General features: G+C 37.4%; 1 protein-coding gene and 1 non-coding gene across 2 annotated transcripts; one reads left to right on the plus strand and one right to left on the minus strand.

Annotated features, from left to right (window-relative positions):
• Positions 1 to 10,043: 10,043 nt before the first annotated feature.
• Positions 10,044 to 10,152, minus strand: LOC114174771. Its single transcript, XR_003602733.1, has one exon. It is a non-coding gene; the product is annotated as a small nucleolar RNA R71 (small nucleolar RNA).
• Positions 10,153 to 22,620: 12,468 nt separating this feature from the next.
• LOC114174347 (putative pectinesterase 63) lies at positions 22,621 to 24,324 on the plus strand. Its single transcript, XM_028059184.1, has 4 exons — positions 22,621 to 23,137; positions 23,211 to 23,417; positions 23,510 to 23,751; positions 23,871 to 24,324. The coding sequence occupies exons 1-4, from the start codon at positions 22,646 to 22,648 to the stop codon at positions 24,028 to 24,030; spliced, it is 1,101 nt and encodes a 366-aa protein (XP_027914985.1). The 5' UTR covers positions 22,621 to 22,645; the 3' UTR covers positions 24,031 to 24,324.
• Positions 24,325 to 26,322: the final 1,998 nt, after the last annotated feature.

The raw sequence follows: 26,322 nt of genomic DNA on the forward strand, positions 1-26,322 counted from the left end.
ATCAGGTATCAATAAACACATATGTTGAAATTGTCAAACAACAATAAACAGATACAACATAATCAACTAAAGATTCAACGCTGCATAACAGATATAAATTGAGCCTAGTTCAAGACAATTAATATGGCTAAAATTAGTAGTGCACCAAGAAGAAACATTCAACATAAAAAATTGCATCACAGCAATGCATATGAATCTGATTTCAATCAATACTCAACAAAGAATCAACAAAGAAAGTCATGGCTAGTGCAAGGGACTAGCAGAATTAGGCATCAGATTTTACTCAAACAAAATTGACTCTGTGATTCAAACAAAATGAAACAGCTGCATGAAAACTGGATGCAATTAATATATCAGCAAACTGGACATGATACAAAGAGAGTGAAGCAGAATTGAAAAGATGTGGTGCACTGAAACTGATATAGCCAAACTCAATGTTTCACAGTGAATCTAATATTCATTCCACAATGTTGTCAAACCACAATGAGAAGTAGGCTATTGGACACAAATTCCTCATCTCTCGGTTTAGTGCAACAATTAAGAAACATCACTGGAACAACTAATTCAAAGTAACATATCATGAACAAGTTAGATTCAACTATCACCTAGAGCGGCTTTGTTTCACGCAAGGCTAAACACACATGGAGAAGTAAACATATGGTTAAATTGAAGAACAATGGATACTAAACCCGTACTGAAAAGAAATATAAACACAAATACTGGCATTCAAACTAAATAGACACAATTGTAGTTTGTAATTCAGATTCAAATTGCCAGAGACCAATCAATATTTTCAAAATCTGGATATGAGTCAATCAAAGCAAATCTGAATTGCAAAAAGAAACACAAAACCCGTGGATGCTAGACTAAGGCAGCGCCCAAACTTAATCAAAGTAATAAGCGAGCAATAGCACCCAAAAACATATATCAATAATGAAACATGATAGAGTCAATGAATACAAACTGCTCAAAACAAGATGCTAACACAGCCTATGCATTCACATGACCAAGCTTGAGTTTCCACCACTACTGGAAAATGGGCTTATAATGACAGGTACAACGAGCTTACTATGACAGGTATTCTGGTGTCATAGTTTCAGGAGTCATAGAAAATGCGCGCTTTTTATGACACTACAAAAACTTGTCATACTAAGTCAGACTTACTATGATAGGCAGTGCAAACTACGTCATAGTAAGTCAGATTTTTTTAATGATTTTTCTATTTTACCATTTTCCTTTCCATTCAATTCACCTGCAAATAACTTTCATATCACCAGACCAAACAATTCCAAACCAAACCAATTCCATACAGTTAAGTTGTCTAAACAAACTCAAAAATTGAAATTGTATATAATAAACCTACAACCTTGATAAACATCAGCATGCTTTCCCCTTGATAAACATAACGCAAACAAGAACTTGTTGTATACTCTGATTTCAGCGGCCTCTTGATAAACATCAACAAGCTTTCCCCTTAGGCGTTATAAAGCAGACTCACACTCTTTCCAATGACAAACCTTAGCCTGCAGAAGATGACATGTGTTAAATCTAATCATTTAACAAACAAAGAAAAAAACTTGGTTGCTTGTGTGAAAATAACTCACCAACAACCTGGGAGAATCAAGGATGAAGGGAAGAGTCAGAAGGTGCACAATAGAAGGAAGAGTTCCTAAGATAAAGACAAAAAATTATATCAGTTACTTGGAACCCTTTTTAATTTGGTTTTGTGAAAAAGAGCAACATAAGGAGGGTGAATGGCGTACGATGCGTGGAGGACGCGCGGACAGCTCGCGGACGGTGTGCGGAGGACGCGCGGACAGCTCATGGATGGTGTGCGGAGGACGCGCGGACAACTCGTGGACGGTGTGCGGAGGACGCGCAGACAGCTCGCGGACAGTGTGCGGAAGACGCGCGGGCAGCTCGCGGACGGTGCGCGGAGGACGAGCGGACAGCTCGCGGACGGTGCACAAACAGTGCGAACGGCGCGCGGATGGCGTACGAAGAGTCCGAATGACGCACGGTCGACGAGTGGACGGTGAGCGAATGGCGTGAGAACGGTGCACGAATGACTGTTTCGAGAAAGAAATTATGCTTCTTAATTTTAGAGAAAATGGAGACGAGAAAGAGAAAAAAGAGGGAAGGAAAAAAATTAGGGATTTGAAGATATTATGACAGGTTTCTCTAAATCTGTCATAATATATTTTTAACATAATTTCAATTTTGCCACTGTGCCTATCTACTATGATAGGTCCTCTACACTTGTCATAATAAATTTTCCCTTCTCACTTATTAAGATAGATTCCTTTTTACCAGTCATAATAACTATTACTTTTATTAAAAAAATGCCACCGGTCAACTTATTATGATAGGTGGCTTATACCTGTCATAATAAGTCATCATAGATTCCTCTTTTTCCACTAGTGCACATAGATATTCTGATACAAATCAGATAACACAGTGGTGGAATGCTCATGAAGTGCTTCGGTCTGAATCAATCATTGGCCAACAGATGAATTTCAGACAGCAACAGATTCAAACTGAATAGAAAATGCAAGAAAAAAAAATCAGCACGAATGAACAAGAACAATGAAAATATGCACTGCAAATAGTTGCTAAAGATCTAAGAGCAACTCTCGAACATATAGAACAGACACATGAACCTAATTACTTGAATGAAAACAAAACGTGGACTGAAGCAAATATGAAACAGTGAACAATACTAAAAAAAAATAGGTACAATTGCTATGGAATTAACGAACATGTAAAACAGCTACACAAAAACCTAAGACAAAACATGAGATCAAAAAATTTTAAAGCTAAGTAAGAAAATGAAATTAAACCTAATTGACATGCATTGAGTGGCAGAGTGAATAGACAGTTCAACATCATAATATTGATTCAAGGCAATTTGAACAATATTAATGAATCAATTTCAGCATAAAATTTCAGCACAATTAAGCAAACTAGGAGGATTTCGACAAGAAGTTTTTTTCTGAATTTTGGTATTTTAATGAAAATGATGTTTATGCCATTGTTAAGTGATATCATTCACGACTTCCTTTAATGGCCAGAAAACCAATGAAACTTCATTGAATCATGTTGAAATTCTTGTTTATGCAGTTAGGGTGGAACCAAAACAAAACCACGAAATTGAATATTGAAACATAGATAATTCATAGAGGGCAAATTGGGTGTGTCCAACAATGTTAGGAGCCAACAATGGTTTAGTCTCATTTGCATCATTAGTGATGGGTGTTGGAGTTGTCAAGGAGCAGTGCTTGGAAAACAATTTCTTTAACGAATTTAGTGTTATTTTACATTATTTTAGCTTCAAGTTGTAAACTTTTTTATCTATATCCAATAGTTAATGTTATATTCAATATAATACAATCATTTTAGAATATTTGTCTTTTGTCTTTTTTTTAATTGTCTCAGGTATTTATGTGCATTAAAAAAAGCAATTTATGCATATTAAAAAAATGCATTAAAAAAGACAACTAATAAAATTAACAGGGTTTTGAAACCCCCATGAAAAAAAACTAAAAATAAACATGCACGTAGCATGGGTTTGAAAGCCCTAAGAAATAATGGGGTTTGAGAAGTAATGGGGGTTCAAAATCGTCGGTAATTTATAGGGGTTCTAAATCGTCGGGAAATTATTCTTTCCCACGGGTTACTAAAAACTACTAGTAATCCATTAGCTATGTTGGTTTTACTAGGAGTAAGTCAAACTACAAGTAATACTTTTAATTGGGGTTAAAACCTCAGAAACGCTAAATATAACCTCAACTAAAACTAATTTTTGTTGTGGTGACATGCTTACATATTTTATATAAATTATTTAATGTGCATGTCATAGTTATTTTGTTATATGTGTAATGATGAGTCTAGAACTAGACTTGCTATAATCATATCTTGTGAATTAGATTTAACATGCATTTTCTTGAGAGTCATTTATTGTAACTTCTTAACAAGAAATAAGTGAATATTTTATCTTTTGAAGTTTGATTCATGTTGCTTTTTAGCCTTTTATTCTAATAGGTCTTGTTGAGATGTTTACTCCACCATGGCCTATAACAAATAATCCATTTGAAAATGGTAAGTTGTTGATTAAGCAAATGATTAGATTTTAAATGGAACTTAGGTATAACAAAAGATATATTTGTTGCTTAATGGCTTCTTATATATACTCTTTTATAAAAAATGATGTTTCATGTCTCTAGCTTTCAGGTTAGTGCTCCTTATAGGAAGGAATCTAAGATTAGGTTTGTTCTCAAATTATGTGTTACATACCCTTTTGGAAATTGAATGTTGGAAGCATTGTTTATGGTCTTTTAAAGTGGTTATATTTTTTTTCTTCAATTAGGAGAAGTTTTGATGAAAATAATGGGATAATATCATGTATTATCACAAGAATTTACACAAAGTGGCTTGAGAAAATTTTTTAGGCGGTTCCAAAATAACAGACTTAAAAACATGTTTTGACTAATGAAGAGAAAATGGACAAAGTGTGTTCATAAATACATTCTACAACACTTGAAAAATTATAATTTATTGACCATTAGAGTACATGAATATTTTCTTGTTGAGAGTATTAGTGAAATTCTAAAGCTTAAAATTGCAAATAAATATTAATATGTATGGTGTTGTGACATCCCAATTTTAGCAGCTTAAAACTAATAAAATAGGATATTCCACCTTAGTATTCAAAACAAATAAACAAATGTATAAAGTATATTAATACAATCTTACAAATGATCAGACTATATAAATATATCAATTATACATACCAAACCTTTCTAATCCTAAACACAAGCTAACCACTTACAACAACTTCTCATTGAGACCTCCTTCCGACCTAAAAGATGACTCCTCAACCTCCAGAGGTGCCTCTGAAACAGCATCCACCACTGCTCCCACCGAATAGGTGATCATCGCAAAAGAAAAACATACAACACAAGACAAAAACACAAAAGAAGGGTAAGCTAATGACTTTTAAAGAATTTTCTTAAACCATATCATATTCATATATCTACAACTACAAACAAGCATATATTCACACACATATATTTCTAAACTACGACTCAACTAATCCGGATACATGCATTGAGGTCGGATCCAGTTAGTTATGCACTTGAAGTGGCATCTCATGCTCTGCAGAGCGACAGATTAAGAGTCAAAACTCTACCACATACAAGGTCAGTCCGTTAACACCTATGGTCAAGGAAAAACCCCTAGGCTAGGACCTCCTGCTCCTCTCACCACATACCCCATTCCTCTCTACTTGAGAATTTGAATGGTTATTAGAGCGTCAGGATAACTGTCAAGACAATCCCTACCTCAATGCATACACTACCACAATCACTGCTAATCCTCCTTGGGTTAGCATTAACCAATCTCAACTCAGTCTCATACAAGCAATCTCATATCATATACTCATCATACATAATAATTACAAAGCTTCTATGATAACTAAAGTACCACCCAATTTAACTCAAAAATACAAGTTTCAGGTTCTGACACACTCGCCCAGCCACTAGCCCCAGCTCGCCCAGCTAGTACCACTCGCCCAGCCACTAGTCCAGGTCTGGAAGTTCCTGACTTGGAAATTAGCCCAGCGAGTAGCACTAGCCCAGCCACTGGCCTATGCTAGCCCAGCGAGTAGCACTCGCCCAGCGAGTATGCGAATCTGCATAATTATACAAATCAGTGTTCTGCATAATTCTGCAGATAAACTAATTCGCCCAACGAGTAGGCTCGCCCCGCGAGTCAGCAAATCTGCATAATTCTACAGAATTTGATTTAAGCAAAATTATACCTATTCAACCAGTCCATACAACTTCAAAACCTCCACCAAAGACTATTCGAGTATCAAACATTAATTCTATCAAAATATTCACATCAATTGCATCCAATTGCACCCATAACATACAATTATTCTCAAACAACATATAAAACATAAGCATTTATCGTTTTCAAACATCACATCTCAATTCACCTATCATACACATCAGTCAATTACAGAATAATCATATAATAACATTCTTAACAGGTTTGTGAGACATAATAGACATTAGCTTCCCTTACCTGGTTTCCTGCTTAAACAACTCTATAAACGTCAAACGTCTCTAAATCCACAGGATGCTCTATCTACATATAGAAACATCACAAGAACGATCAGGACATATCATTATGATCACTGATTAGCAGAGACTCATATTGATAAATAAAATAGCACATGCAAGCGAAAGAGGGCTTACATGCCATAAAAAATAAAAAAGACCAAAAAGACAACGGAAACTTAACTTACACGAACGGAGAAACTGATTGGTCCAAATTGAAGAGCTCGCCGAGAGGATCAATCCTACGGTCTCGGTTCTTCAATCAGACGATTGGAAACACAAAACTTTTAGAGAGAAGTCAGAGAGCTCTAGAAAAGTGGTTTTTAGAGAGATAATGTGTTTCAAAATAATGAAACTCGTTTATAACAATTCTATTTATACTAAAACCTTTTTAATATTAAAATAATCGAGTCTCACTATTTTTAAACCACTATCACTTCTAAAATACCATTTTCTGGGATTTTACAAGTGCTATAGCTAACTATGATACTTTATAAAAATAAATTTATTTTCCTTGTAGCATTTTTAATAAAAAAAGAGAATCATAAGGAATAGCAAAATATATTAAGTTTCCATTACCTAATGATGTATAAAAATCTACCTTCTAATATTTCCTTGTTATTGCACAAAAATAATGTGCTATTTTATGTGTGGAGAAAATATTTTCTATGTGTTTGATCTGGCTCATGTGTTAGAGGCTGAGGATATACGAATCCGAGAGGACCTCACTATAGAAGTACCGCCAATCGCGTTAGAGGATAGAAAAGTTGAGGAACGTAGGGAAAAATCGGTCAGTCTTGTCAAAGTCATATGGGATCAGAGGACATGTGACTCTACGTGGGAGTTAGAGGAGGATATGAGGAAATCACACCCGCATCTTTTTACCTGGTAAGTTTCATTTTTGAGGTTGAAAATTTTCTTGTTGGGGAGAATATAAGACCCCTTTTTATTTCTATTCCTTTTTTGCCCTGAGTCTTAAGGGCCTGTCCTAAGCAGATGGGCCTAATGGCTGGCCCATAGGGTGCCAAGGCCCCTAAAGCAGCCAAGACTCCTATTCTGCTCTCACTTTGCCAAAATCAAACCTTGACTCCTTTCCCTTACAAAACAGAAGCTCTGCTAGAGTTTAGAGCACCATCATCTTCAAGCTAGCTCAGATCCGTTTTACTAGCTTGTACATGAGAGCTCGCTGATGAGTCATTATTTTCTTCCATTTCACTAGCCTTTGTGTACCCATTAGACAGTTGATTAGTGCTTAATTGTTCATCATTAGAGTGTTTTTCATCTGTTGGGCTTTATTGGGCCACTGTTCCGAATTTGGACTAATTTCACATTATTTGGCCTAATTTTTGTTTTTAATTATTTTTTAGGTATTTGGGTGAAGCAATTTTGGAGCTTGGACATTAATATTTAGTTGAAGAAACTTTCCACATCATTGCCACATCATTTCCATGTCATTTCCACGTCAGCAAAGTCAATGGGTCAACATTTGAGGCCTAGAGTGGCATTTTTGTAACTCTGCGGCTCATAATGGCAGTTTTGTAATTCTGAGTGGCATGGGTGATATGACCACGAATTAGGTCTGCATGAGAAGGAGGCAGCCGCCCCATCATCTTCAACCTCTCTTCAAAACCTCCATTTTCGTTCTCCAAGCTTCCATGGACGCCCCCCTTGCAGTTTTTCACGTTTTTGGCTCATTTTTACCGTTTTTATGCATATTTGACAGCACCCATTGAGGGTTTTACGTTTGGAATTCGTTTTCTTGCTTGGGCAGTTCATTTTTTGGGTTTTATTGACTTGGAACAATACCCATTCATGGGGTTTTCGCATTTATATATGATATCACCGTTTTGCATTCCATTTAAGCTTTGAAATCTCAATTTTTGCTCTTAAATTGCGTTTTCAGATTTGATAAGTTAGGGTTCTTGGTTCTGATTTTTGTGATTTCAGTTTTGAAGTGTTTAATTACTCATTTCCATGTCTAGCTAAATTCGTGTATTGACTCCTTGATGAAAAATGCAATGAAGCTTTGAGGTTGTGCTTGTTTTATGAAATCTGCCATGTTTTTGTTCTGAATTCGTGGAATGCATGTGGTGAATCTGTCAATGCTTAATTTACAGAGTACTTGCATGTGTTTTGTTTAAGATACGTTCATGCTTAATGTATGTAGCTTGGCTGTCACGAATTTAAGGATGTGTGCATTGCTTAATTGCACAATGAAGCTAGATTGTAATTTTCGCTTAGTGAATTATTATCTAGTGGATTGAGACAAGGCAGGGTTGGTGTTAATTTGGTGGCCTATGATAAGTGAAATTGCGTTTGAATCAGGGATGTCAATACGGTTTTAGTCACTGTAGCATTTAAATTAATCTATTGATTAGCATTCCGAATTTGTCTGCCAACCTCCCCCTCTGTGTTTTATTGTTGTGTTCATCTGGAAAATTCGCTTTGAATGAAAATATTGGTCGTTGGGAGACGACTTGGTTCACTTTCATGTACTGCATTTAATATGTTTTAATTTGGTGGGGTACGACCTCTATCAAATTTGGCGCCGCTGCCGGGGACCAATCGTTTCGTTCAAAGTAAAATTTCCAGTGTGTTTGTGTTCTGTGTTTTGGTGTGTGTGTGTAGTTCAAATGTGGTTGAGTTGGTCTATGTTCATTGTGATGTTAATGTTGTGTTAAGTTCAGTGCCTGTTTCCATTCCTGTGTGTTTCTGTGTAGTGTAGTGAATAGTGTCGCGACGCGCATGAATAGTGTCATTTGTAGTAGTGAATAGTGTTTGAATAGTGTCCGAATCTGGCATTTAACTTCTAGATTTTTGTTTTGGTAGCTACGGAGCTTGTTTTGACTTGAAATTTTTTCCCCCACTTCTAAGACGTTGAACTTGATAGGAAAAATAGCTAGAGCAGTTGGTATGGTCTGAGTTAAGAGATTCAAAAAATTTTTGGACTGATTTTTAGTGAAACTTCAGAGGACCATAACTTTTGCTCTGGTTATCAGAATCACTATTATTTTATATGGATTTGGGGTAGAATTTGATTTCCTACCTTGTTATAACCCGCTTCGCCGGTTTGCAAACTCAGATTCTCCAGAAAATGCCATTTTCTACATTTCAGCAATGTTTTTTGTGATTTTTCTTCATTTTTTTACTTTTGAAAAATTGAAAAAATACTTGTGCTTTGAGTTTTGATCTGATTTTTTTTGTGCTTCTGTTTGACCACTCAAAGGAATATCCTACCAATTTTCAAGTCATTTGAAGGTCGTTTGAGTATACTTGTAGTTATACCCTTTGTAATGCCAATATCACTACAATTAGTGCTTTTTGGTGCATGACTAGGGGAAACCCAAGTGAATTACAACCATTTGACCCTGAAATTGATAGGACATTCCACAGAGGAAGTAGGCATCCTAGGAATCCATCTTTGCATGCCGAATATTCAGTGACATTTCCTGATTCTTCTGATTCTCATCACATTCCTGACACTCCTCATTCTTTGCATTCTGAGCATACTGTATATTCTGAGCATTTTCATACTGATAACATGGCTCAACCTCCTCCACCTCATGAGAGAACCATAAGTGAGCTCACTGCACCAGAGTTCACTTATGATAGTCTATGCATACAATACCCTGAGGAGGAGGTTCCATATGTGCTGAAAACTGGTTTAATACACTTGTTGCCAAAGTTTCATGGTCTTGCAGGTGAGGACCCGTGCAAACACTTGAAGCAGTTTCATGTCGTCTGTTCCACCATGAAGCCTGCAGATGTACAAGAGGACCATGTATACTTGAAGGCTTTCCCTCATTCTTTGGAGGGTAATGCGAAAGACTGGCTGTACTACCTAGCACCTAGGTCCATCACAAGCTGGGATGACCTGAAGAGATTGTTCCTTGCCAAGTTCTTTCCTGCTTCAAGGACAACAGCCATACGGAAGGAGATTTCTGGCATCAAGCAGCAATCTGGGGAGACCCTTTATGAGTACTGGGAGAGGTTCAAGAATCTCTGTTCAAGCTGTCCACACCATCAGATTTCTGAACATCTCCTCCTGCAGTATTTTTATGAAGGCTTACACCACATGGATCGAAATATGATTGATGCCGCAAGTGGTGGTGCCCTTGGTAACATAACCCCAGCTGCAGCCAGACAACTGATAGAGAACATGGCTTCAAATTCTCAACAATTTGGCACAAGGAGTGATGCCACAGTTGTTAGAGGTGTTCATGATGTAGGAGCAGCCGGGTACACAAAGAAGTTGGAAAGTAAGATTGATGCTCTTACTACACTGGTCAATCAACTTGCTTCCAATCAGAGAGCTCCAGCTGCAAGAGTTTGTGGCCTTTGTACATCTGTTGATCATTTTACAGACTCTTGCCCAACATTGCAACAACAGCCTTCTTCTTCTACACCGGTGGATACCCCTCAGGCCTATGCAGCAAATATTTTCAACAACAATAGGCCCCAACAGCAACAACAAAACCACCATGATTTGTCAACCAACAGATATAATCCAGGATGGAGGAATCACCCTAATTTGAGATGGGGAAACCAGGGTAACCAGCAGCCCCAACAATTTCAAAATGTGCAACCACCTCCACAACAAAGAGTTGCACCTGCACCACAAGCTGCTCATGTTCCACCTGTACCCACACCAGCTCCTGCTGCAGCACCTGCACCTTCTTCTTCTACTTCGTTGGAGGAGTTAGTCAGGATGATGACCCTTCAAAATATGCAATTTCAGCAGGAGACTAGGGCCTCAATCCAAAGTTTGACAAATCAAATGGGGCAAATGGCCACTCAGCTAAACCAGGCACAGGCTCAGAATTCTGACAAGCTTCCATCACAGACGGTGGAAAATCCTAGGAATGTGAGTGCCATTACTTTGAGATCTGGGAAGAACATTGAAGTTCCCACTTTCGAGCCTACACCTCCAAAGGAAGCCGACCCTGCCACACTTCAGAGAAAGCGTCATGCTCATGCAGCTGGTCCTTCCACATCGACTTCTACACCTTCCACCTCTACTGCTGCACCTTCCATACCTCTTCCTTTCCCTCCAAGAGCCATTCCAAGCAAAAAGATGGAAGAGGTTGACAGGGAGATCTTGGAAACTTTCAGGAAGGTGGAGGTCAACATACCTCTGTTGGATGCCATTAAACAGATTCCTAGATATGCAAAGTTCTTGAAGGAGCTATGCACGCACAAAAGGAGGCTGAAGGGAAACGAAAAGATCAGCATGGGCAGAAATGTGTCAGCATTGATAGGTAAATCTGTTCCTCAGATTCCTGAGAAGTGCAAGGACCCAGGTACATTTTGTGTACCTTGCATCATAGGTAACAATAAATTTGAAAATGCAATGCTTAATCTTGGTGCTTCAATAAATGTAATGCCTCTATCTATTTTTAAATCTCTTTCTCTTGGACCCCTGCAACCTACGGGTGTGGTGATTTAGTTGGCAAATAGAAGTGTTGCCCACCCCGCAGGTTTGGTTGATGATGTTTTGGTTCGTGTTGGTGAATTGATTTTCCCTGCTGATTTTTACATTCTTGCCATGGAAGAGGGATTTTCACATGGTTCTGCACCAATCATTTTAGGCAGACCATTTTTGAAAACTGCACGAACCAAAATTGATGTCCATGCAGGTACTTTGTCCATGGAGTTTGATGATATTGTTGTGCGATTCAACATTCTGGATGCCATGAAACATCCTTCTGAGGATCATTCTGTTTTTCACGTGGATATTATTGATGATGCTGTTGATGGATTGATTTCTGATTTCCACTCTTTGCATACATTAAAACATTCATCCGTGTCTGAGTTATCTGAATTTGCATGCATTGATGTTCTTGATTCTAATTCTGATTCTGATTCTGATGATGCTGAATATGATGTGGATAATGTTGAATGTACAGAGTTTGACTCTCTGGATGTTGTACCTATTCACTTTGATGTTATACAATCAGGTTGCACTAACCATGTTGCAGGAAGTACATATGCATCTGATTGTTATGCTCAGGTACAGGCTGTGGAACCCATTTCTCCCTCCCTTCTGGTTCCTGATATTCAGCCAGCATCCAGTACTCTAGAGTTGAAACCACTGCCAGACAACCTCAAGTACGTCTACTTAGAGGAGGAGAACAAACTGCCTGTCATCATTTCCACCTCTCTCACTGCTGAACAAGAGCAGAGGTTGTTGCAAGTTCTTAAGAAGCATAAGAAGGCAATTGGATAGACATTGGCTGACATCCCTGGTATTAGCCCATCAACATGTATGCATAGGATATTGTTGGAAGATAGAGCAAAGCCAGTGAGACAGCCACAGAGGCGACTCAACCCTGCCATCTCGGATGTTGTAAAGAAGGAGGTGACCAAGCTTCTACAAGCTGGGATCATCTACCCCATTTCTGATAGTCAGTGGGTTAGCCCCATCCATGTTGTTCCAAAGAAGACTGGCCTCACTGTAGTCAAGAACGAAAAAGAGAAGCTAATTCCAACAAGAGTGCAAAACAGTTGGAGGGTTTGCATTGACTACAGAAGGCTAAACCAAGAAACCAGAAAAGACCATTTCCCCCTGCCTTTTATTGATCAGATGCTTGAGCGCTTGGCAGGTAAGTCCCACTATTGCTTTCTTGATGGGTTTTCTGGTTATTTTCAAATTCACATTGCACCTGAGGACCAAGAGAAAACCACATTCACCTGCCCCTTTGGCACTTTTGCCTATAGGAGAATGCCGTTTGGCCTATGCAATGCCCCTGGCACATTCTAGCGGTGCATGCTAAGCATTTTTAGTGATTTTCTTGAAAAATGCATAGAGGTGTTTATGGACGACTTTACTGTATATGGGTCCTCATTTGATGCATGTTTGGATAGTTTAGACAGAGTTTTAAACAGGTGCATCCAATCTAACCTTGTTCTCAATTTTGAGAAATGTCATTTCATGGTAGAACAAGGCATAGTATTGGGGCACATAATTTCAAAAAAAGGCATTGAAGTTGACCCTGCCAAGATCTCAATTATTTCACAGTTACCTTACCCCTCTTCTGTGCGAGAGGTTCGTTCTTTTCTTGGCCATGCAGGGTTTTACAGGCGCTTCATTCAAGACTTCAGTAAGAAGGCCCTCCCACTGTCCAACCTATTGCAAAAGGATGTTGATTTCATCTTTGATGAAGGATGCAAAGAGGCTTTTGATTGCCTCAAGAAGGCCCTGACCACAACTCCAATCATTCAGGCGCCCGACTGGACAACCCCATTTGAGCTTATGTGTGATGCATCCAACTATGCATTAGGGGCTGTTCTAGCTCAAAGGATTGATAAGCAGCCGAGGGTAATCTACTACGCCTCCAGGACATTAGATGCTGCCCAATCAAATTACACCACAACAGAAAAAGAGCTCCTTGCGGTAGTTTTTGCACTTGAAAAGTTTCGATCTTATCTGCTTGGTTCTCCTGTTGTTGTGTTTACTGACCATGCAGCTCTTAAGTACCTGTTGAAGAAGGCAGAATCAGAACCTCGGCTGATAAGATGGATGCTCTGGCTCCAATGATTTTGAGATCCGTGATAGGAGCGGAGCACAAAACCTGGTTGTAGACCACCTAAGCAGGATTGAGAGGTCTACTGATGATGCTACACCGATCCGGGATGACTTTCCCGATGAAAGTTTGTTGACACTCTCTACTTCTTCCTCACCTTGGTTTGCTAACATTGTTAATTATCTTGCTGCTTCTGTTTTTCCTCCCCTAGCATCCAGAGCTCAATGTGATAAACTCAAGAGCGATGCTAGGTATTACATTTGGGATGAACCCTATCTGTGGAAAATGTGCAGTGATCAGGTTACCAGAAGATGCATTCCGGACCATGAGATTGACTCGGTCCTCAAATTTTGTCATTCATCTGCACCTGGTGGTCACCTTGGCACACAAAGGACAGCTCGTAAGGTGCTAGATTGCGGATTTTATTGGCCCACCATCTTCAAAGATGCATGGAGGATTTGTAGCACATGTGAGGAATGCCAACGAGCAATAGGAGCCATTTCTTGGAGACAATAGATGCCTCAACAACCCATGCTATTTTGTGAGGTGTTTGACGTTTGGGGTATAGATTTCATGGGCCCTTTCCTTGTCTCTTTTGGTTTCACTTACATCTTGCTTGCTGTTGATTATGTTTCAAAATGGGTGGAAGCCAAAGCCACTAGAACTAATGATGCTCGAGTTGTTGTGGATTTTGTTAGGTCTCACATATTTTGCAGGTTTGGAGTTCCTCGAGCTATTATTAGTGACCAAGGCACCCATTTTTGCAACAGATCCTTGGGGGTTTTGCTTCAAAAGTATGGGGTTGTGCACAAACTTTCTACACCATATCACCCTCAAACTAATGGGCAAGCTGAGATCTCAAACAGAGAAATCAAGAGGATCTTGGAGAAGATTGTGCAGCCCAACAGGAAGGATTGGAGCAATAGACTTGAGGACGCTCTATGGGCTCACAGGACTGCTTACAAGGCACCTATAGGGATGTCTCCTTATCGGGTTGTCTTTGGTAAGCCATGCCACCTTCCAGTGGAGATAGAGCATCGAGCCTACTGGGCTGTCAAGTCATGCAACTTCTCTCTTGATCAAGCTGGGGAGGAAAGGAAGTTGCAGTTGAACGAGTTGGATGAGATCCGTTTGGAGGCATATCAGAACTCTATGTTCTACAAGGAGAAGACCAAGAGATTCCATGATAGCTCCATTGCTAGAAAGGAATTTGTTGTTGGTCAGCAAGTTTTACTGTATAACTCCAGACTTGGACTCATGGGGGGTAAGTTGAGATCAAAGTGGATTGGTCCTTTTGTTGTCACTAATGTTTATCCTTATGGTGCAGTTGAAATCAAAAGCCAGTCCACAGATAAGAGCTTCAAAGTGAATGGGCATCGTCTTAAGCCATTCCTCAACAATCCTGCCTTGGTGGATACTGTTGTGGAGGAAACTTCCCTGCTTGACCCCACTGCTGTTTCACCATGATTTAGGGAGTTTTCTTTCCCCTTCTTCTTTACTTTTATTGCACTTGTCCAGGTCTGTCTATCTGTTGTTGTTTCTGTTTGTTTGTTTCATTATTGTTAATTTGTGTTAATTAGTGTGATGTTTTTGTTTCTGTTTGGGACATTCACTTCACTTTGGAGGATGAGTTGTTGGTTATTCTGTGAACTGTTATCCTTGCTTTGTCTTTGCATGTCAACTTGCTTTTGGAATTAGTTTACCCTGTGTAAGAATTTGAGCCACTCTCTGTTCTTTGATTGTGTGATATATGCCTCTTGAATGCTTGCACAGTGGCCTTGGCTTGACTCTTTCTAAATGCCTTTCTGATTCACATGCATGTTGGGATATGATTTAGGCAATTTTGTTCTGTGAGCCTACAACCAGATGAGCCTACCTTGAACTGTTTCCGTTGATACCCCTTTTTGAGCCTGCATACCCTTTCATTGTTTTACAGCTCATTACAAGCCCTTAGCCTGAAAAACCATGATTATTCCTACCTTAGGAAATTTTGGAGCTTTGGAATTGTTTTGGGAATGGGTGCTCAATTAAGTGTGGTCGCGCACAACAAGTGTGGTTGTGCGCGCACTTGTTGTTGGTTCTTGGAATTGCTCATTTGTACACCAAAGTGGGATTTCAAAATTGTTGTTTCTCTGCATGTTCTCTGTATAGAAAAAAAAAGAAGAGAATAAAGAAAAGAAATAAAAAGGAGTTTGGATTTGAGCATTGTGTGAGAACCGAAGTTGGAAGTGTTAGTTTTTGGGATTACTTTCATGATTGATTGAGACTTATTCCCCACTGCTCCTCTATTTCCTTGGTTGCTTAGCTACTTATCCATATGTTCCACACCTTGTCCTCAGCCCCATTACAACCTTGAAAAGTCCTTCTGATCTTGACCTGCATGTGTTTCTGGTTTGGTTGTTCGTTCTAGAGGCTTGCCAAGTCTGTTTGATGTTTGTTTTTCAAGGGTGCTTTGAGAGTAAACAGTAGCCTAGAGATTTGAGTGATACAGTGCATATTTCGTGAGGTTATGTTGCTTTCAATTCTCTCCTTAAGCTGAACTGAGTACTTGACATGTTTTGAACTGCTTGGATGATGTTCACGGATACCTTGCAGCTTTGAATCCTTCTGTGTTAGATGTGTTTCCATTTGTCTGTGTCGAGTCCGTTTGTCATGTGTCTGTTTGTCTTGTGTCTTTTTGTCTCTCTTGTTATGTTTGTGATGTCCTTGCTTTGCTTTACTCTTTAATTTTGCCCAGGAGTGCAAAAGGGTAAGTGTGGTCGATTTTGATGAGTCATTATTTTCTTCCATTTCACTAGCCTTTGTGTACCCATTAGACAGTTGATTAGTGCTTAATTGTTCATCATTAGAGTGTTTTCATCTGTTGGGCTTTATTGGGCCACTGTTCCGAATTTGGACTAATTTCACATTATTTGGCCTAATTTTTGTTTTTAATTATTTTTTAGGTATTTGGGTGAAGCAATTTTGGAGCTTGGACATTAATATTTAGTTGAAGAAACTTTCCACATCATTGCCACATCATTTCCATGTCATTTCCACGTCAGCAAAGTCAATGGGTCAACATTTGAGGCCTAGAATGGCATTTTTGTAACTCTGCGGCTCATAATGGCAGTTTTGTAATTCTGAGTGGCATGGGTGATATGACCACGAATTAGGTCTGCATGAGAAGGAGGCAGCCGCCCCATCATCTTCAACCTCTCTTCAAAACCTCCATTTTCGTTCTCCAAGCTTCCATGGACGCCCCCCTTGCAGTTTTTCACGTTTTTGGCTCATTTTTACCGCTTTTATGCATATTTGACAGCACCCATTGAGGGTTTTACGTTGAAATTCGTTTTCTTGCTTGGGCAGTTCGTTTTTGGGTTTTATTGACTTGGAACAATACCCATTCATGGGGTTTTCGCATTTATATATGATATCACTGTTTTGCATTCCATTTTAGCTTTGAAATCTCAATTTTTGCTCTTAAATTGCGTTTTCAGATTTGATAAGTTAGGGTTCTTGGTTCTGATTTTTGTGATTTCAGTTTTGAAGTGTTTAATTACTCATTTCCATGTCTAGCTAAATTCGTGTATTGACTCCTTGATGAAAAATGCAATGAAGCTTTGAGGTTGTGCTTGTTTTATGAAATCTGCCATGTTTTTGTTCTGAATTCGTGGAATGCATGTGGTGAATCTGTCAATGCTTAATTTACAGAGTACTTGCATGTGTTTTGTTTAAGATACGTTCATGCTTAATGTATGTAGCTTGGCTGTCACGAATTTAAGGATGTGTGCATTGCTTAATTGCACAATGAAGCTAGATTGTAATTTTCGCTTAGTGAATTATTATCTAGTGGATTGAGACAAGGCAGGGTTGGTGTTAATTTGGTGGCCTATGATAAGTGAAATTGCGTTTGAATCAGGGATGTCAATACGGTTTTAGTCACTGTAGCATTTAAATTAATCTATTGATTAGCATTCCGAATCTGTCTGCCAACCTCCCCCTCTGTGTTTTATTGTTGTGTTCATCTGGAAAATTCGCTTTGAATGAAAATATTGGTCGTTGGGAGACGACTTGGTTCACTTTCATGTACTGCATTTAATATGTTTTAATTTGGTGGGGTACGGCCTCTATCACTCGCCTAAGCGAGCTAGTGCGATTGGCCCCTATTCCAAATTGTCGAGCTCTCGCCTGGGCAAAGGGAGCTCGCCTGAGCGAGAGTCCCTCTCGCCTAAGCGAGAGCTTTGGGCCTGAGCGAGGAGCTGGGCGAGGGTACTGGAATGTTTGTTGTTTTCTCTATTCTTTGATGATTGGCAACTATTTTGAGCTGATTTGTTATATTAAAAGCATGAGGAGAATGATTATGCATGAGTCGTATGATGCATGTGATCTTATATGAGATGAAATTCTATATGTGTGAATTGGGAAGAATGAGATGGTATGGATTCAACATGGAATACGAATGGGAAGTGGTTACAATGGTTGACATGAGGTTTGAATGCTTGATTATTGTTATTTGATTGTTTGAATATATTTGTTATGTGTCAGTGCGTAATTCCTTGAAATCTCTAGGTGAGATTTTAGGATCGTGCTTCAGTGATCGGGACGTAATTCCATGACTCCTGTTAGTGGGTGTTCATGGTGGTGCCCCATCCGTATAATTTGGTAAGGATTCAAGGTAAGGTTGCATTCTAACACTCTAAGGAGTCAGTTAGTCTCACTTAGAACGAACTGACTCTTGTGGTGAGAGTAGTAGGAGGCCTGAAACTCATTAAGGGCTAACCTTGTGTGTGGAGGATTGAAACATTATAACAATTGTAACACTTAGCTCAGGGGTGAACAGCTCAGGGGTGAGCAGAGGTATCCACCACAAGTGCAAGCATCCACTGAATCTGACTAGATTATACATATCCGGATGAGTCCAGTCAGAGTCTAGTGTATTGCTTGAGAAGTCATAACATGATTGGATGATATATGTACTGCTTGGATCGTGTAATATCATGTGATTACTTGATGTATGGTATCTACTCTAGCTTACCCTGTTTGCTTGTTTGATTGTCTTGTATGTGGTCATTCTTCTTTTTTGATGATCATCAACTTGTTAATGTGAGCAGATGCGAGAGGCACTCGAGGTCAACCAGGAAGAGATGATTGCGCTGCATAGTCTGCCTGGGTTGGACATCACGTTTTGTTTGGGCTACGGTCTCGGTTCTTCAATCAGACGACCGGAAAGACAGAACTTTTAGAGAAAAGTCAGAGAGCTCTAGAAAAGTGGTTTAGTCATGTACTCCCACTATTGATAAGCATGCCCTATCATCATTCCACTGCGCGACTCTGATCAACAAGCATTCTCACATCTAGTTGTTTAGTCACTAAAGACCTCAAAGACTTACTTGTACCAAGAATGATCAACTTTGAAACGCCAATTCTGCTCTTCTTCAACATCTTGACGAAACTCTTCATACATGAGAAACTTGCCACAAAACCTTGATAACAACAACAACCTACTTGAAAAAACCTTGCTTGGAGTCACTCTTAGAACTTCCTTTCCTTCCGCATGTTTCCGCTCCTTCTAATCATCCATCATAGAAGATTCACCTCTTTTAAACACACTTACGCTTGTATATCTTAACGTACCACCACTTCTCTTTCCAAATTGTTATGTTGTAATCCTTAAGGTGACACACTACAACTGAACCACTAACTACTCCACCTATCGTCTCTACTCCACGCTTTTAGAACAAACCCTCAAGTAAGGAACTGTTGACATTGATTCTGCTTCAAACTCCAATGCAATAACAACCTCACTACTTCAAGGTTAGATCTAGTATCTGCTTCAGAACATACCCAAAAAAGTTTCTCCAACACAAAGATCTCTCATGTCTGTTCTTCAATGGCCTTTTCTAGATAAACACTCATAAATGTAACACTTTGTTTTCTCTTTTCAACATTATACCATACTTGATGCACATCCACTTACTCACCTTCTTGAAATAAGGAACATGACTTCCTTTGACATCACAATCCTCAAGAATGAGCTTGGAAAGAAACCCAATTACCCTGGAGATTATACTCCAAACTTTGCTAAGGAAACAATTTACGTTGACTTTCAGTTTGAATCCTTTGATCACCACGAGACAAACCACACACCCAAGAAAACTTCACTTGTCTGCAACTGTAACAAAACCACTAACTTAAAATCTAACTCCCCTCTTGTAGTTAACCATGACTCATTTACCATATCAACGACAGTAAAAAATATCCTAGCCTAAGCGAAACTCAAACCTTTAGTCCAGCCACCACCTTTATACCTTGTATCCTTGAATCTAATCATTTGCGCTCACTGTTCCAGCAACAACTACAATGAACACCATCTCGACCACTCCTGACTTTTCTTCTCCTTGACTGTGCTCTTTCTTTACTAGTTTATGCCATTCTCACAAGATTAAACTCAACAATGCGCTTCATCTTTCAATACTTGAATTCCTCTTCCTCATACCAAGGTCAATTTTTTTTTTCTTCTCATGTGAACTACTTTCTTTGCAACATCCCTACTATACTCGACTTTGACGCTGCTACCAACTGAAAAGATCTAATCATCTTTTTCTGATTTTTTTTAACCTAGCATAAAACTTTTATGCCACCTCAATATCATCCACAATTTGTTTCTCCATCTACTTAGGAAACATTAGCCTACCTGATTGATCCTCAAACTCTACTCCATCTTAACCTCCCACAAGAGATTTGTCGTCTTTACACACATTCGGTGTCTCCTGCTTTTCTTAGCTCTCTCTGTGCCATACAACCTCATTATCCTGCGACCTAGGATCTTCCATCTGCTTCTCTTTTACCAATCCAAGAAAATCAATGGATATGGTCATATGACTATATCAAATGACATTTCTCCTCGAACCTCTTATATTTACATATCTCTGAACCTGAACACTACCCGAAGGTAAAACCAAGTTAATTTTCTCAAACATTGTTTCACTGGCACACACTGATATCTTCCCCTATGCTAACCTCTAGACTTAACTCCTTTTGTAAAGCTTGTGGTATCTGATCCCAAGAACTTGTCTTAAACCTCTTTCATTCCACACGTTGTTGCTCAACTCCAACATCTTAGTCTACACACCAAAAACATAGCTTTCCCTCACTCATCGATAAGCATCATACAACAACTTCATATCTTTGAGGCAAGAAGTTGTTTCAGAGATCCCTTCCAACCTTCATAAAGGTTAGTAGGTCAAGTTGACCTTGAATCTGCATCTCTTTATCACTATAGACACTAAACACAAGGCACAGAAGTGCAATGAAGACAAACCATAACATAAAAAACAAAACTCTAACGTCTACTAACAGCCAAAACCTTTGGTCTATCACTCTTATATCCCCAAACCATTAGAATTAAGAAAGGAAAACTACCTCTGATCTAGTCATGAGTGTGCACCCTCACTACTATATCAAGATGTTTTCTGTTGTTAATACTTCTAGTTTCACAAACGAATTCTACTAAACCCGAGTACTTAAACCTACAAGACATGACGAACCCACAACCCTCAAGTCATCCTAAGGACGAACTGCTCTGATACCAAAATGTGACATCCCAATTTTAGCAGCTTAAAACTAATAAAATAGGATATTCCACCTTAGTATTCAAAACAAATAAACAAATGTATAAAGTATATTAATACAGTCTTACAAATGATCAGACTATATAAATATATCAGTTATACATACCAAACCTTTCTAATCCTAAACACAAGCTAACAACTTACAACAACTTCTCATTGAGACCTCCTTCCGACCTAAAAGATGACTCCTCAACCTCCAGAGGTGCCTCTGAAACAGCATCCACCACTGCTCCCACCGAATAGGTGATCATCGCAAAAGGAAAACATACAACACAAGACAAAAACACAGAAGAAGGGTAAGCTAATGACTTTTAAAGAATTTTCTTAAACCACATAATATTGATATATCTACAACTACAAACAAGCATATATCAGTCAATTACAGAATAATCATATAATAACATTCTTAACAGGTTTGTGAGACATAATAGACATTAGCTTCCCTTACCTGGTTTCCTGCTTAAACAACTCTATAAACGTCAAACGTCTCTAACTCCACAAGATGCTCTATCTACATATAGAAACATCACAAGAACGATCAGGACATATCATTATGATCACTGATCAGCAGAGACTCATATTGATAAATAAAACAGCACATGCAAGCGAAAGAGGGTTTACATGCCATAGAAAACAGAAAAGACCAAAAAGACAGCGGAAACTTAACTTACACGAACGGAGAAACTGATCGGTCCAAATTGAAGAGCTTGCCGAGAGGATCAATCCTACGGTCTCGGTTCTTCAATCAGACGACCGGAAAGACAGAACTTTTAGAGAGAAGTCAGAGAGCTCTAGAAAAGTGGTTTCTAGAGAGATGATGTGTTTTAAAATAATGAAACTCGTTTATAACAATTCTATTTATACTAAAACCTTTTTAATATTAAAATAATCGAGTCTCACTATTTTTAAACCACTATCACTTCTAAAATACCATTTTCTGGGATTTTACAGGAGCTATAGCTAACTATGATCCTTCTAGCATTTTTAATAAAAAAAAAGAATCATAAGGAATAGCAAAATATATTAAGTTTCCATTACCTAATGATGTATAAAAATCTACCTTCTAATATTTCCTAATTTCTTTATGACCTATTGTTATTGCACAAAAATATTGTGCTATTTTATGTGTGGAGAAAATATTTTCTGTTTCAATTTATATACGTGTATGATCTACTGTAACAATTCAGTTGCCTCAACTTTTAACTTCCGAGTTAATTTTAGCTTCAAACGAGAAGGGCCATTGAATGAAAATAACTCTCCTAGATATATGCAATGTTTCAAACTTAGAGTCCCTAATGTTCTGTACCTCTTATAAATTGAGTTGCAATTGTGTATTCATCAAAACAAAAAAAAAAAAAAAAACATAAAAAAGAAAATAACTTCAAATATGGCCTCAAAACCTACAAGATTTAGCATTCAGCTGACTCTGATGGTAGTTTTTCTGACAACCCAGGTTGTGTTGTCTGCCGATACACCAATGCCTTCTGATAAGACTCAATTAGGACAATGGTTTTCAAATAATGTAAAGCCTTTAAATAACAGAAAGGGTACTCTAGACAGTCAATTAGTAGCTGCTGAACAAGGTCAGACGGTGATTAAGGTAAGGCAAGATGGCAAAGGGCAATTCAAGACCATCACCGATGCCCTTAAAAGCATACCTAACGGGAACAAGAAGCGTGTAATTTTGCATATTGGACCTGGAACTTACAAAGAGAAAATCGTTGTTCCAAATAACAAACCTTTCATCACCTTCTATGGGACCCCAGGGCAAATGCCAACATTGACCTATGGAGGCACGGCAAAACAATATGGCACTGTTGAAAGTGGGACATTGTCTGTTTTATCAGACTATTTTGTGGGGGCAAACATAATAATCCGGGTTAGTATACTATGAATGCCTCAACATTTCTGTTAAAAAATTTCTTATGTGGTTTACGAATTTGATGTTTTAGAACTCCGCACCAAGACCTGGTCTAAACACGGTAAAAGGTCAAGCAGTTGCATTACGAATTTCTGGAGACAAAGCCACATTTTATAATTGCCAGATTTATAGTTACCAAGACACATTATTGGATGATGCAAATAGACATTTTTTCAAAGACTGCTACATTCAAGGAACTGTTGATTACATTTTTGGAAGTGGAAAGTCATTATATGTGGTATATAAAAATTCCTAAACTCCATTTACATTTAATATATGGTGCTCAAAATATAGTTTCAATAAATATTGAGGTTTTATTTTCTGATGCAGAATTGTGAAATAAGAACGCTAGGTGATTCAGGGCTTACTTTTATAACCGCACAAGCAAGAAAAAGTAAGAAAGAGGACAATGGCTTCTCATTTGTCCATTGTGAACTTACTGGAACTGGAACAGGTGCTTACTTGGGAAGAGCATGGTTTGGTTATTCCACAGTGATCTTTTCTTACTGTAACATGGGCAACATTTTCAACAAGGCAGGGTGGAGTAACAATAATCACAAGGAATATGACAAGTAACTTTCTAATTTAATTTTTCATGACAATGGTTTTGTGATGCATAATACTTCCTATTTCTTTGTTTTAATTATAAACTTCTAAACAATATTTCGTTTTCATACTTGATCAACTGCAGAACTCTTTATTTTGGAGAGTATATGAACACAGGACCTGGTGCAGATGCCACAGGGCGTTCTCATTTGACAAGGAAACTTAAATACGCAGAGGTTAAGCATTACCTTGGTCTTGGTATGATAGAAGGCTCAAAATGGTTACTTCCTCCTCCCAAAGTATGATTAATTACTACTACTCAACACATTCTAGTGCATCATGAATTGCTGGAATATTGGTCACCTTCTCCGATTGTGGTGTCCTATAATTTATTTCGTCTAGCTTAGTATTTTCAAATTATAGGTGAGATCATTGTATATTATGATTAGTCCATAGCCACCTAGTGCATGCATAGTCTTAACACCCTTCAGAAAATTCATCACTCAAGAAACCTTCTCGTTCTTATTGCATAATACTTTTAAATTAGTTATTATGCCCTTGTAATTACGATTATAATATGAATTATATTTTAATTTGAAGCCCTATTGTGATTATATTTGTAATTAATTAAATACATAATCAAATTGAAATTGAAGATGGTGAACATCAACAAAGTAAGTTGCACGTACAATAAATCCTTCTCAATATTGTAAAATTATTGCATCAACATTATAAGAAATACGTTACTAAGCTACTGAATTTAACTACCTAAATAAGGTGCTTGAAATTCAGTTATCAAATTCAGGTACTAAAATAAGTTTTGAATAGGATTTACAAGAATAAGTTATATCTGAAGTAACTTTTAAATAATATGTGGATAAAAGTATTTTACCTATATGCTTAAAAATAAATTATTGAGTAGAAATTCAAAATAAATAAAATTAAAAACAACAATAACTAAAGACGCAAAGTCACTCTAGAATGTATTTCCATTAATATATTTCTTTAAGTAAAACTTAAATAAGTATTATTTATCAATTATAATTATATAAAAGAATTAAGATTAAAATCAATAGACATACAGTTACGTACATTTACTTAAGATGAAAATATAAAGATTTGGTTTGAGATTTTCCTTCGTTATTTTAGACAATTATTTAATAAAACATTTAAAATAGATAAAATCATGTTGAAAATACAAAAATTGGGTGTGAGACTTTCCTTCATTGTTTTCTCTCTCGGTGTCTCTTTTATTTTTATTTTTTTTTTCTTTTCTCACTCCACCTTCTTTCTATAAGTTCTTGCCTGATATCTCTCCTCCTTTAAATATGAGCTCATTTCACAATTGTTGACGAATTAGGAAATATTTGTATTCGATTAGATTTTTAAATAAAGTTTCTATTTACTCTAAAGGCATTTTTTATCTTTTTTCCTTAAGATTTTGTTATTAATTTTGGTGGAATCAGTTGAGAAAAATATATCCTCTCAACTTATTTTTGCACACACCAAAATTTGGTTATTGTTCTTATAGAGCCAAATATATAATTTATAAAGACTTCAACTCCAAACACTCCTAGATTCAATTATACACTCTTGATTGCTATGATTCGGTAGTCCTCCTCTCTAGGGTACTCATTCTCTTCCCCAGTGTCAACACCCAATTTCATCTCGACATATAAAATGTTTAAAAGAAAAATAATAGTAAGAAAAATAATATTAAATGGAAAAATAATAAAATAATTAAAATAAATGAAGGAAAGCATATTAAAATAATTATTGTTGAGGTTTTAATTCATCTATGTCTTTTATCCTTGAAACACGTAAAAAGTAATGATTTTAAATCTATATGCATGTTGATCATATGAGTTCAAGGGTTTTTAAATTTAATTGAGACTTTACTTTGATTTTATTTAGAAACTTTCATATGATTGAATGAGTTTTTACCAATAATTGAGACTTTACTTTGATTAAAGGTATTTACTCTAATTAAAATTAATCGAGACTTTACTTTGATTAATTAAGCTTTTTATTTGGTGAGGAGATTAAAGAATAGACATGATTATGCATAGTAAAATTTGATTGAGACTGTACTTTGGTTGAATTTACTATGGATAATCTAAAAGTTCTCACTTTTAATTGAGACTGTACTTTGGTTAAAAGTGAGAACGCCAACAAATTATTTGAGACTTTACATTGATTAATTTGCAAATCTACAACAATAATTAATTGAGCAATAATCTTTAGATAACCGATGATGAATCTATTTTGAAAAAACAATGGAATCAATCTATTTTCTTTACTATTGTTTTTATCTCCTTTTATCTTTTCTATTTCTTTCTTGTTTATCTTAATCCTCTTATATTTTTATTATTTTCTTTGACTAACTCTTTTGTATAGATTTTATAAGAACTAATTTGTTAAAAAGAAATTTTGTGTTCGTTGGGAGACGACTTTAGGTTACTTTACCCTTTTTATTTTATTGACTACTATCTTAACAAGACTGAAGTTGTTATAGATAAGTAGTATTAATTTGATCGCGTCAACGACAACGTTATCACCTAGGTCTTAACTCATATGCTAAGTGGTAAGAAACCTAT

The sequence above is a fragment of the Vigna unguiculata genome, chromosome 2 (genome assembly GCF_004118075.2).
Source record: "Vigna unguiculata cultivar IT97K-499-35 chromosome 2, ASM411807v1, whole genome shotgun sequence".
Lineage (NCBI taxonomy): Eukaryota > Viridiplantae > Streptophyta > Magnoliopsida > Fabales > Fabaceae > Vigna > Vigna unguiculata.

Bases quoted from the DNA above. Each gene is read 5' to 3' on its own strand.
- LOC114174347 (XM_028059184.1), top strand. From the start codon at position 22,646: ATGGCCTCAAAACCTACAAGATTTAGCATTCAGCTGACTCTGATGGTA. The intron at 23,138-23,210 runs GTTAGTATACTA...TTGATGTTTTAG, and splicing joins GGGCAAACATAATAATCCGG to AACTCCGCACCAAGACCTGG. The intron at 23,752-23,870 runs GTAACTTTCTAA...GATCAACTGCAG, and splicing joins AATCACAAGGAATATGACAA to AACTCTTTATTTTGGAGAGT.